General features: G+C 39.3%; 1 protein-coding gene across 1 annotated transcript in view; it reads left to right on the forward strand.

Annotated features, from left to right (window-relative positions):
• LOC117375487 (alpha-1,6-mannosylglycoprotein 6-beta-N-acetylglucosaminyltransferase B) overlaps positions 1–13,914 on the forward strand; it is a 149,838-nt gene that overhangs the window by 32,520 nt on the left and 103,404 nt on the right. Inside the window, exon 4 of the mRNA XM_055223459.1 lies at positions 10,673–10,788. Coding sequence (XP_055079434.1) covers positions 10,673–10,788 — 116 coding nt within the window. The remainder of the gene's footprint in view (positions 1–10,672; positions 10,789–13,914) is intronic.

A 13,914-nucleotide genomic window follows, 5' to 3' on the forward strand; every position in this document is an offset into this window, starting at 1 on the left:
TGGCCATAAACTAACGAGAAATATTTGCAAATAATGATCCCAAAATGTTCAGGAAGGTGATAATTGTAGACATGGAAGGCAGTTTCGAGAAAGTTTAATATAAGTTTGTGCTTCAAAGAGAAAAACCTGTATGTTTTTTTGTGTTATGAGGCGGAGTCGGTTGTGAAAAAGTACAATCTACGTCGGCATTTTGACACCAAACACGGAGGCGAGTTTGCAAACGTGAGCATTCGAGAAAAACAACAGATTGTCCAATAATTAAAAGACTGTTTTTGAAGCAGTGCTGAAGGTTTGTGAGCAGGTGTGTACACTTTTAAAAACGTCTGTAACTGCGTATCCCCTGATAAACTGACATGTGAGTTATTTAACAACAGAAAGAGCTATTTTTGAGCTTATTTTACATGACATTTGGTTGTATTTAGTGACATTTATCCTGCCGCACAGTTAAATCTGGCCCTTGACGGCGGCAATTTGTTGACGTGGCCCTCAGTGACAATGAGTTTGACGCCCCTGCTCTACAGTATAATACAAAAAAACAAGAAAAGTACAAGTAAAAAAGTAAAGAACAAATTATAAAACACATTAGGTTAATAGGGTCAAAATTTATCTACGCATTTCAGTAAATATGTATTACAATATCCCACTTTTTACTGTGACTTTTAGAATTAGTTTGATCCTTTTTGTGGTGAGATGGGGTCTGCATTCGTCTCTAGTTTTTTACTCCCTCTCTGCAGTGAGCACATGTGTAGTACAACGTGGGCGGTCGACGCATTAAACTGTATTTTATTGCCTGTTCTGTGAGTGAAGAGCGAGCACGGCTCAAGGGGCTTATGAAGTTAATGCAGCTGTAAAATATCAATTAGTTTGGTTCATAATGAGCTCCAATGAACATTTCGGCGTTTTTTTTTAAATAATAATTGACTTTGGTAATTAAATCTGTGTGATAGGATGTCTCTTGGCTATGCAGATATCCTTTTGACTGTCTGCAAAAGCCACAAGTAGATGTCCAATGTTGGTACGATGGGAAGCACGTAGGGTTGTGAAACGTATCGAAAATCAGATACGAATCAATACTAAAACCAGTATCGAAGAATTGATACTGAAAAAATCCCATAAACGTGACAAAATTTGACCTTTTAGTTGAGAGTAATCTTGAACCACTCGGTAACTTATAGAAAGCACTGTTTTTTGTGCTGAAAATAACTTCTATAATAACTAAAATAACTAAATGATATCACTGAAAAAGGAGCATGTTTTATCTCCATTGTGGTGTTGTAATTGGCGTTGAGTATTGAATCAATTCCTTAATATCGAAGTTGAATGTAAAACGTTCTCTCGACTCACAGCAAGAAAGTCCCGGCCATATTTGTTTTGATATTTTGACCACTCCAAGAGAATCCTTATTGGAGCGAAGACTGAAATCTGAACTGACAAACTAATACAAGAATCCCATACATTTCAGAACATGTTTGTGGAGGTCTACCATATTTTCTGGACTATAAGTGGCCTTTTTTTCATAGTTTGTCCGTGGGTGCGACTTATACTCAGGTACGACTTATATGTGAAATTATTAACGGATATAATTTCTTTGTTATTGTCTTTGTTATTGTCACACTAACAACTGCTCCTGTACCATTGACCATTTAAAATTTCAACATTATGTTAATTTAAGAGTCTGAGAAAGACTGGAGCTTTTGTTCAGAGTTGGTGGAGTTGTTCAGAAGCGACACCAAGGACGAAGAATTCAATGGATTTATTGATTTGAAGTGAGATCCAGACTAAACTTGTTGCTTGTTTTTATACTTTATTTATCTGATTAACTGTTAATATCTGACGTTAACAAACCAGACACGTGTTCAGTTCTGTCTGTGCTTCATGTCGCTGAATAAATACAAATGTGTTATGTTAGCGTGATGTACTGATATTCAGCCTGTTGTTCGACATTTTATTATAACTTGCCTTTAAAGATAAAATGTCTGTTCTTGGTCTCGGATTTTGTAAAATAAATTCCCCCAAAAAATGCGACTTATAGTCCAGCGCGACTTACATATGTTTTTTTCTTTATTATTACGCATTTTTTGACCGGTCTGACTTGTACTCTGGAAAATACATGCATTTCAGAACATGTTTGTAGAGGCGTAACCCAGATTTTTGCAGTTCATTACAGTCTAGATTATTTTTGTTCACTTGGAGTTAGAGAACTCACACAAAAACACCCCACAAATCATTCAGACACGTACAGTATTCATATAATATTAATCATTCTGCGTTGGAAAGACTTACACTTACCCTGAAACTATTTTGGATGCCTATACTCTTCTCGTGGGGAGCTTAAAACAGTTTGTCTGAATGGGGAGGTCTGGCTGGAGAGAGCGAGCGAGAGAGCGCTGGCAGCGAACTGTCAGGTGTGCGGCCATCGCCATAGCAACATGTCTTTTCTCATACAAGCCCGGAGTGCCCCAAGTGGACATCAGCCTGTTGCCGAAGCAGACAGGCTGAAGAAAACCTGTTCTCAAACCCACGGGGGAGTCTTACCTACCTGCTGCGGCGCATATTAATAAAACAATAATGATAAGAAGAGAAAAACTAAACAAACACACTAGCTGCCGGTTTATTTGGTTCTTATTAAAACTGTGGAAGGAGATATCTAAACCAGCAAACCAACCAATTCCCAAAGTCTGCAGCGCTACGTATGAGGCTGCACAGTATATCACCGTCAAATCGAAATCACAAATCGCAAAGGTTGCATTAGCCTCCTGAGACCTGAGCTCTTGCATGACAGGTTTTATTCATTTCTCTTTGTTATTTGGGCTGATTGGACCTGATGAGTCTAAACACAAAGAATTATCTTTTTACATTATGTAGTTTCTGAGAAAGAATTATGCAAATCAAATGTCCTCATATGTGGACATTTTACTCATTTTGATAAAACATTTGAATAATGATTTGCAAAAACTATTTATTATGACCCTGAACACAGCAACATTTGTCCTGAGTAAAAACAAAATGAGAAACAACAATAGTGTCTCTTGGAACAATGTGTCTCATGTGAAGAGCTGCAGACAGGAGCAGGAAGAACAACAAAAAAAATTAAATAAAATATTCTAAAAATTCTAAAACTGTTAAAAATGAATATATATAATATATTTACATTGTTGCTGTTATTGTATACTGTTATTCTTCATCTAATAATTTGCACTGTGGCCTAGACAAACCAAAAACATGTTGTCCACATATGAGGACGCCAGGTCTCAGGAGGTTAAAACAGGGGCGTCAAACACATTTTCACCAAGGGCCACATCAGCAAAATGGCCGCCATCGAGGGCCAGATGTAACTGTGAGGCAGTGTAAATGTCACTAAATGTAAACAAATGTCATGTAAAATAAATGTAAATACTTTTCAACTTGTTAAATAACACTTTCTGTATTTATTAGTTATTCAAGTTGGAAATATTACATGTCGGTTTATCAGGGGATACGCAGTTACACAGACATTTTTAAAAGTGTGTATCGGGGCACACCTGCTCACAGACCTTCAGCGCTGCTTCAAAAACAGACTTTTAATTATGGTAAAGTTGTTTTTCTTGAAGGCTGACTTTTGCATACCTGGCTCTGTGTTTGGAGTCCAAATTCCGACGTAGTTTGTTTCTCTTTCACAACACAAAACACAAAAAACGTACAGGTTTTTCTCCATGAAGCACAAACTTGTATTCACCTTCACCTTTCTAGAAACTGCTTTAAATTCCTACAATTTTCCTCTCCCTGAACATTTTGGGATGATTATTTGCAAATATTTCTCATTTCCACTTGTTGGGAAAATCTAATTAGTTTATGGTTCATGTACACATTAAAGCAGCACAGATTTATTTTAAAATGATAGTCATGCCATTTAATTTACCTTCTCACGGGCCACATAAAATGACGTGGCAGACAGAATCCTTCTTTTTAAACATACATCACAAATCTAATCGGAACAGCTCGTGGGATTACTTACAATTAGACTCTTCCAAAATCGTGCAGCCCTCACCCCCAAATTTTTATTTAAGTGCATCAGCATACGCATAAGTGCATTATCATTAATTGGTCAGACAATCTACATCAGCAACACCTGACATGCGTCTAACGGGAGGAAATACGCTATGCCACATGTGGAGTACTAATTTTTCACCAGTGCGTCTCAAGACTTTTCAGCAGAGAGACTTGGGAACAACCGATGGCCTTTCAAAATAAGTTCCAGGAATGACTTACCGTAAGCTACAGAAAGTGTATTATTGTGGGGGGGTGAAGATAATACGCAAACAGACATTAGTTATACAAAGACAACTTAAAAATGGGGAAAGCTTGAGGTGCAGAAACCGAAACTTTGGTGTTCAGTTGTGATGCCTCAGGTGTAAATTGTTTTTGAAATGTACTCGTGTATGTAGCTTTATCTGCAACTCGTCCTGGTGTAAATTTCAGGTATAAACTTCCCTTTGGCTAGTTTCCATATGACGTCATATGAACCGCGCAACTTAAGAAAGGGGAAAGTTTGAGGGGCAGAAACCGAAACTTAGGTGTTCAGTTCTAATGCCTCAGGTGTAAATTTCGATATAGTTAGTATAGTACAGTTACCATATGACGTCATATGAACCGGAACTGTATTGTTGTAGAACCATCTCGCACTCTGAGGACTTTAGGGACCGGCCTCCTGCTGGTCAGAGGCAGGACTAAACATGGACTAAAACGGGACTAAAACGGGACTAAACCTGGACTAAACCTGGACTAAACATGGACTAAACCTGGACTAAACCTGGACTAAACCTGGACTAAACATGGACTAAAACGGGACTAAAACGGGACTAAACCTGGACTAAACATGGACTAAACATGGACTAAACCTGGACTAAACCTGGACTAAACCTGGACTAAACATGGACTAAAACGGGACTAAACATGGACTAAACATGGACTAAACATGGACTAAACATGGACTAAACCTGGACTAAACATGGACTAAACCTGGACTAAACCTGGACTAAACATGGACTAAAACGGGACTAAAACGGGACTAAACATGGACTAAACATGGACTAAACCTGGACTAAACATGGACTAAACCTGGACTAAACCTGGACTAATCCGGGACTAATCCGGGACTAATCCGGGACTAAACATGGACTAAACATGGACTAAACATGGACTAAACCAGGACTAAACGAGGACTAAACATGGACTAAACCTGGACTAAACCTGGACTAAACCTGGACTAATCCGGGACTAAACATAGACTAAACCAGGATTAATCCAGGACTAAACCAGGGCTAAACCAGGACTAAACCAGGACTAAACCAGGACTAATCCAGGACTAATCCAGGACTAAACCAGGACTAAACCAGGACTAAACCAGGACTAAACCAGGACTAAACATGGACTAAACATGGACTAAACAGACTAAACCGGTACTTTCTTATTCTTTAAAGTACTTTGAATTACCAGTACTTTGTTTATGAATTGTGCTGTACACATAAACTTGCCTTGTTTTGCCAGAAAAGTTCCTAGTCACAGAAGTTTACGCCTGGCGGTTGAGAGTGTTCACATTTTTAAAGCAGTTCCTGTAGAGTCCGCTCCCCAAAGTGCGATATTATATTTAAGGTCATACAGTGCATAAACTCTTTGTGACAGAGTCATGGCCCTGAAGAGAATACTCAAAACGCTGCAACAAGGCTGAAAAGTGTCAGTTCGATTACCCCCCATCTTGGATCTGACAAACGGGCTAATATAGTGTCTGTGAGGTCAGCGAAAATCAATATAAAGTTATGCAGACTTTAATCAAACGTGAAATGTTTCAGTTTTGATTGACAGACATCCATAAAATCAGTTAGTAAAGAGCTGGCGTCACAAAGACTTGAAGTACACATGTCGTAATTTTGTCTGCTAAATACCAGTGGATCATAATGTTATAATGTATTTTAGACCGTACATGTCAAACTCAGGCCCGGAGACCAAATCTGGCCCGTGGTGTAATTATATTTGGCCCGTGAGATCATATCAAACGTGCATTAGAGCTGGCCGTGGGTATATAATGCATGCACCACTAATACTACAAATCCCAGAATGCTTTGCTAGTGCGCTAATATGTTTGTAATATCAAGCTTGAGTTGTTCCAAATTTTGTGTTTAAGCAAAACTAAAGTTTGTTTCCAGATGAAAAGGTGCAGTCAATTTTTCAATAAATGTTGAGTTTGGCCCAAAAATGTGTCTTACTTTTTAATTTGGCCCCCTGTGAATTTGAGTTTGACACCCCTGTTTTAGACATTTTAAACTGCAGTAATAAAACAAATTAATAAATTCTGCTCATTTCTGGGTTAGGGTTAGTTATTAATTATGTTATCTTATATCAAATAGCTTATATCTTATCTTATAGCATAGGTGAAAGAAAAATAAATAAATAAATGCTTTTGTGATCTTTTTTCTGCAGAATATCAGTCTTTTTATATATATATTTCACAAACTCACCTTCTGGTAAAGCATTTTCTTTCACTTCTTGTGCACATCGTCTTGGTCCAAATATCACCAACTTTATTTTTTGATGTACCTCCAGCTTCTACCTCCAGCTTCTACCTCAGTCATGAAGTGTATCCTGTAATTGGCCACTTTGGGACTACTTCTAAAATACTATAGAAGGTGACAAAGCGTAGCTGTTTTTAGAGCAACTTTTTGCCACAATATGCTAAGACTTGTGAGATTCTGTGACATGTCCTTTAAGGTTCCACAATTTGGGGATTGTTTTATTTATTTTTGTGTATCGAGATTTGGTTGTTAATTTTCCATTTGGACAAGAACCTCTCAGAAGAAGATTAAGTTTCTTCCCCTCTGCCGTTGGACGCATGAACACTCTGCAACACCTGCCACTTTATAACACCAGTTAATGAACTTCTTGCACATTTTAAACACATTTTAAACACATTTTAAACACATATAAACTGCTATTTCTCTGTGCGGCTCGGACTGAAAACAGGGAAGATATATGCTTTGGTCGTCTTAGTTACAATATCAAATTGTACTGTAGTTTCCTTCAGGCTGGCAACGGAAAACTATACTCTGCAGTGTTTCCCCTACCATTATATTGGCAGATAAAGGCGTTTATAGAGCGCACCCTACTCGGCTGCTCTCACTCTGTCAATCAAATTATGCGGCGCTAACCACGTATCGTCAAAATGCAGGTCTTTACCAAATCTGTTCCACTGCTTCATAAGAAACTACTGTATTCATAGAAGTCCAGTCCGTAGTTTACTTTGCCCGTCTAATCCAGTCCATTCCGGGTTTTGCTACGCCATAGTTTGCTTGGCTCCGCTCTCAGGTCATGAGCAGCGCTGATTCTGCAGCAAGTTCGACAGAGACAGGTGCAGAAATTGTCCCAGTTCAGGAGTAAGTTAGACTAAAGTTTGTAGATGATAATAAAATGCACAATAATGCTTAGCGGCACTTTGTAAGTAAACAAAATACAAGGCAAACCTGGTCGTATAAATAAGTCAGTTTGCGTCATTTGTTTGACAGATACGTTGAAGTGTGTGCTGTGCATGGGTTATAAAGCTCTGAGTGGATGAAAGTGAGGTTTGCTGCAGTGTGACAGATTTTGGCTCCTACTTCTTTTATTCAGAAGTACACAGTAAATAACTGTATGAAGTCAGAACTTAAGAATTCATTACTACAAATGATTAAGGCCTTAAAGTAAAATTAAACACACTATAAGCTCATTTAAGGTGTTTATAAGGTGTTTTACAGCCATTAATTGTTTTAAACGATATTAAATACATGATAATTTACATATAACAGTAAGATAAATGACAGCCTATTTATTATATAGGTCTATATTTGTCTCCTCTAACACACACCACCAAACTCCTGCCAAACCAGAATCTCAGGGAAACACTGCATTGTTAGACAAATTGGTGCACCCAGCCCACACCTGGCACTTTTAAATGAGGCTGAGAACAGCGTAACGAGACGGTCGGTTTAGGGCAACGTAAGTAAATAGATTGTAAATGTTGTTCTAAATATGACATTTGACATTTGAAACTGACGTGAACATAGTTTCCTGTTTTATTTGGGGGGCTAATTATAAAGTGTTTTACTGTTCAAGAACCAGGAAGTGCATTGCCCTGATGGCAGAACTCTGCTTTGGTTTCAGAAATTTTATCAAAAGCTCTTATAAACTCATTATTTTATCATATCCATATCAGGCACTCCACCTTTTAGAGAAACAAATACGTACACTCCCAGATAAATGATAAGACACACCTCACGATAACAAAGAAAACTTTGGCATAAACTCAGAAATCGGAGCAGTGATGAATCACTCTGAATCCAGCCTGAATGTAAAGGACTAATAATTATATAATACGACCGTGCCCTTTACCCGGTACATAAAACGTCAACTTTATCTTGTATGAAACTGGGGAATTCAGTTTTGTACAAGATAAATCATAAGACGAAGAAAAAAAAAATCTCTTATGGACACGAGGCATTTTTCACAGTTGGTGCAAAGACTCTTAGAAAAACATAAATAAAATCTTACATGTGCACGTTTGCACATTGTAAAACGAGCCGCCCTTTGCTTTGAACTCTGCTTTGCACTTTTGGCATTTCTTGACCCTGAAAAGGCGCAGCTGAGATATGAAAACCATTTCATGTGAATTCATCAAGAATATCAATGAGAGAAGGCCAAGAGTTTGCAGCTCTCTCAACAAAGCAAAGGGCAGCTGCTTTGGAGATTTGAATTGCAAAAATATTTAAAAAATATATTGAATTGAGTTATTTAACCTTTTTCTTTTTCTTTTTTTTTTTTTTTTTTCTACATTGAAATACATTGAAAAATATTTGACTGGTAGTGTAAAATAAAATGGCAATACAAATCCTGCACAATCTAATGCTTGTTTTGTATCCTTGAGCAAGACACGTCACCACATTACCTTCTTGAGTTCTAGCATGTTTTATAGCGTGGATTATTGAAAGTCTTTCTTGGACACTTACTCCAACTGTCAGCGACTGGACTTTTTATCTGTTTATTTGTCTGTTTTGTGGTTTTAATTTCACGCTTCATGTTTTAGGCAATTAGCCTTTCATCCTCTCGTTTACGCTCCGAGTGCAGGGCAAACAAATACAAATACTGCAGCTAGCTCGCTAATTTGAGCTGTAGAGGCTATGGGTCAATACAACAGAATGGTGAATATTATTGAAAAAGCTTCTGAAAATGTGCATCCGCGCTAAAATCTGTTTGTGTTTAGATCATTATCTGTATTAGCTGATTTATCGTGTGTAAAAATTGTGAATACGTTGTAAGTTAAGATACATTTCCTGTCTGCATTTGATCCATTTTTCAATACCGCTGTGGTAAAACTTCTATTCTATTCTAAAACAAGATACCCAAAATAAACTTACTTTTGACTGTCTTACACTGTTGCTTTTCCATGTATACTACTCAAACTACTACTACTACTACTGCTGCTACCTACTACTTATACAGATATTTACACAGAAAGACGGTACAAGGAGTTTTTTTGAGTTTTAATTTAAAACACGCTTTTTTCAAACTGTGACTGAAAATCGGCACCGACACGGCATCGATACAGGATGAACATACCTGCAGGTTTAGAAAATTAAACCGCACCAACACGGGCCATCTCGTTTTTTTACATTGACTAAGTCCCGCTACCCCCTCCAGCGTCGCACCATCGATTCATTAATGCCAAGTTTACGTGCAGTGGCTCTATTTCCTTCTTTAATACCAAGCTCATGTGCAGTGGCTCTATTTCCTTCTTTGATGGTCAAGTTTACGTACAGTGGCTCTATTTCCTTCTTCCATGGTCAAACTTACGTGCAGTGGCTCTATTTCCTTCTTTAATACCAAGCTTGCGTGCAGTGGCTCTATTTCCTTTGATACTGAGCTCACGTGCAGTGGCTCTATTTCCTTCTTTGATGCAGATCTTACGTGCAGTGGCTCTATTTCCTTCTTCCATGGTCAAGCTTGCGTGCAGTGGCTCTATTTCCTTCTTCCATGGTCAAGCTTACGTGCAGTGGCTCTATTTCCTTCTTCGATGCACAGATACATTGCCTTTATCTTAAAAGCTGCATCATACACATTTCTTCATGTGTTCTTCATGTGATGCAGAAAATGACAGTTCAAAATCAAAACTAGCGTATTCTTCAGCGCATAATCTTTTCCCTTGAGAGCGCCCCCCAATGGCCGTTAGCCAGTAAAAATTTATAAATTAGCCGCACCGTTGTATAGGCTGTGGTTGAAAGCGTGGGAAAAAAGTAGCGGCTTATAGTCCAAAATTTACGGTAATAAGAGATAATAGAAGAAGATAATTTTTTTAATGTTTTTTTGAGCTTCTGTGTCCATTTAATTTCAGTTTTGCGTCAGTAACATTTGTCTTAAGTCTAAAAACTGCGCTGAACTGTCTATCCGAGTAAAAGTAATATGTCATACCGTATACAATTTTGATAACGTCAATAAAAAAAACAATAAATGACTATTCCATTATGCTAGATTATTTTGTTGTTCTTTAATAAGACGCCCAAGATGGAGAAAAACTGATATTTTGAAAATTCAGGACAAGTTTCAATCTTGTATTTTCCTAATATTTTTGAAATTCTATCTTAATTCTCTGAGTTTTTCTCGCTCCGTGCAGGGTCCAACTGATAGAGCCCATGATGGAGCGGATCAAGTCCATAGCTCAGACCATGACGGACACAACGGTGAAGGTGGAGAAGATCCTCCAGCAACGCAACGTGGTCAGCAGCAAAGGTGAGGGGCGTTAGAACAAGTCAACCATGAGTCTTTTCCCAGAGCAGACGATGCCGATGTTTTTCAGGTCGATTTGTGGAGTGGATTTTGATCATTTCCCCCAAATTTTATCATTTGAATTTGCTGAATTTACTCACAAGTTCCTAAGTGACCTGTGGAGTCACATTTTGCGTAGTGCCCTCTTCTCAATACTCCTTTCTTTCCTTCTTTTTTCTTTATTGTTTATGTGTCAGGGTCCATGTACAGATTCATTCATCTTACAAAAGAAAAGATGATTTGTACCAGATTTAGCTACTGCTTCTTTCTCTGTGCAGTTCATCATCAGCATTAACAGGAAAATACAATAAAATGTCCCAATGTCCAGTACATGATGTTTCCTCGAGTCCAAACCAATATAAAAAATATAATTATGCCCAGGTTTTTTACAGTGAAACAGAACATAACAAATGAACTAGACTGATGTGACACATTTGATTATCTAAAATGTACTTTTTCAGATTTCTGGTAAAATTATTCAAATGTACAGACGGTTTCAGAGTCTGGAGCTGATTCTCTGTCTGGTGTTTCAAAAGAAAAGGCGACTGAGTAAAGGTCGAGGATCTTTTTGGTACTTTGCAATTTCGGTTCACAGAGGAGTGAATGGATCGGGGAGTTTGTTCTCAGTGGATTGATTGGGGAGATTTTTCAGTGGATTGTGGAGTTTGTTCGGTGGATCGGAGAGCTTTTTTTCAGTGGTTTGGAGAGTTTGTCCTCAGTGGATCAGGGAGTTTATTCAGCAGATCGGGGAGTTTGTTCAGTTGATTGGGGAGATTGTTCAGTGGATTGTGGAGTTTGTTCTCAGTGAATTGTGTAGTTTTTTCAGCGGTTTGGAGAGTTTGTTCTCAGTGGATCAGACAGTTTGTTCAGTGGATCGGGGAGTTTGTTCAGTATGTCAGGATGTCAGCTGTACTTAGAACAAGACACAGATTTAACCTCCTGAGACCCGAGCTCTTTCATGGCTTTATTCATTTCTCTTTGTTATTTGTTCTGACTGGGACCTGATGAGTCTAAACACAAAGAATTATCTTTTTACATTATGTAGTTTCTGAGAAAAAATTATGCAAATCAAATGTCCTCATATGTGACATTATTTTGATAAAACATTTGAATAATGATTTGCAAAAACTATTTATTATGACCCTGAACACAGCAACATTTGTCCTGAGTAAAAACAAAATGAGAAACAACAATTGTGTCTCTTGGAACAATGTGTCTCGTGTGAAGAGCTGCAGACAGGAGCAGGAAGAAAAACAAAAAAAATTAAATAAAATATTCTAAATAAAATAAAATCTAATATATTTACATTGTTGCTGTTATTGTTGCTGTTATTCTTCATCTAATAATTTGCACTGTGGCCTAGACAAACCAAAAACGTGTTGTCCACATATGAGGACGCCAGGAGGTTAAGGTAGTTAAAAATGCAGATATTGGCCCAATATATCGACCAACACATGTAGGTTTTGACTCGTCGCTTTGATCAAGACAAATAAATAAACGAAATATGGAAGAGAAAAGATCAACCAGGAGCTGACGGCCTTATATACAACAAGTGTGTGTCTTAATGTGCACTGAGTAACTTTACTGGACATTCTGCCCTCTGCTAAAGGCGTCTGTTTCCACGGAGTCAAATAGGTTGTCAATACGCCATGTTACAGGTTAGATCTGTGGAGAAGTGATCCATCACAGTGATATAAACACCAGTAATTGAATAGGAAATGGAAGATAATAATGTTTAATGTCATCACGTTCTTGGTCAAGCGGTACATTTTTATATCAGAAAAGTGACATAGTGCAGCTTTACGTTCATACATGTGCTTATAAACTCATTGTGGTGAGTGATTAGGATGCTCCGAGTGCATAAGGTGAGTGAGGTGTAGTTTTTGGCCACAGTAAAAATCAGGTCGATATTTTTTTTAACTGTACCAAATGATCCTCGGTTCCTCTGCCTGTTGCTAGGTTGTGCTTGATTTAATTTAAAAGAGACGAGAACAGACAACAGGAAAAGCGGCTTGTGGTTATCATTCTAATCAGAAAAAAAAGAAAGAAAAAGAAAAAAAAATCCTCCAATTCTTTGTGTGTGATTGTGCTCTATGAGGCCTGGCAGGAAGCTCGTCCACTGGAAAAGAGCCTTAATTAGACGCCATATTGTGGGTCTGAGAGGACAAGAGGGAGGGAGAGACGGAGGGAGAGACGGAGGGAGAGACGGAGGGAGAGACGGAGGAGAGGAGAGAGGGAGGAGAGGAGAGAGGGAGGGAGAGACACGGAGGAGAGGGGGAGGGAGGAGAGGAGAGACGGAGGGAGAGGAGAGAAGGAGGAGAGGAGAGACGGGGGAGAGAGGGAGGGAGAGACGGAGGAGAGAGGGAGGGAGAGACGAGGGAGGGAGAGACGGAGGAGAGAGGGAGGGAGGGAGAGGAGAGATGGAGGAGAGGAGAGACGGAGGAGAGAGGGAGGGAGAGAGGGAGGGAGAGGAGAGAGGGAGGAGAGGAGAGATGGAGGGAGAGAGAGGAGAGACGGAGAGAGACGGAGGGAGATAGGGAGAGAGAGGAGAGACGGAGGGAGAGAGGGAGAGGACGGAGGGCGAGAGAGAGAAGAGAGACGGAGAGAGAGTGAGAGAAGAGAGGGAGTGAGGAGAGACAGAGAGGGAGAGGAGAGAGACAGATAGGGAGGGAGAGAGAGAGGAGAGATGGAGAGACAGAGGGAGAAAGGGAGGAGAGGAGAGAGGAAGAGGGAGGAGGAGAGGAGAGACGAAGGGGGAGAAGAACAGAGGAGAGATAGAAGGGGAAGTTGAAGAGAGAGGAAAGATGGAGAGGTAGGGAGAGAAAGGGGGAGTGCAAGAGAGAGGAAGGAGAGACAGAGGGGGAGAGAGAGAGGAAGGAGAAGAGAGATGGAGGGAGAGTGGAAGAGTGAGGAGAAATGGAGGGGAGAGGAGAGATGGAAAGGGAGAGGAAGAGAGAGGAGAGAAAGAAGGGGGAGAGGAAGGAGAGGAGAGATGGACGGAGGGATAGAGGGAGGAAAGGAGAAATGGAGAGGGAGAGAGAGGAAGGAGAGGAAACAGACGGTGAAGAGAGAACGAGAAGAAGAAAGTAG

This window comes from Periophthalmus magnuspinnatus, chromosome 8, assembly GCF_009829125.3.
Source record: "Periophthalmus magnuspinnatus isolate fPerMag1 chromosome 8, fPerMag1.2.pri, whole genome shotgun sequence".
Classification (NCBI taxonomy): Eukaryota; Metazoa; Chordata; class Actinopteri; order Gobiiformes; family Gobiidae; genus Periophthalmus; species Periophthalmus magnuspinnatus.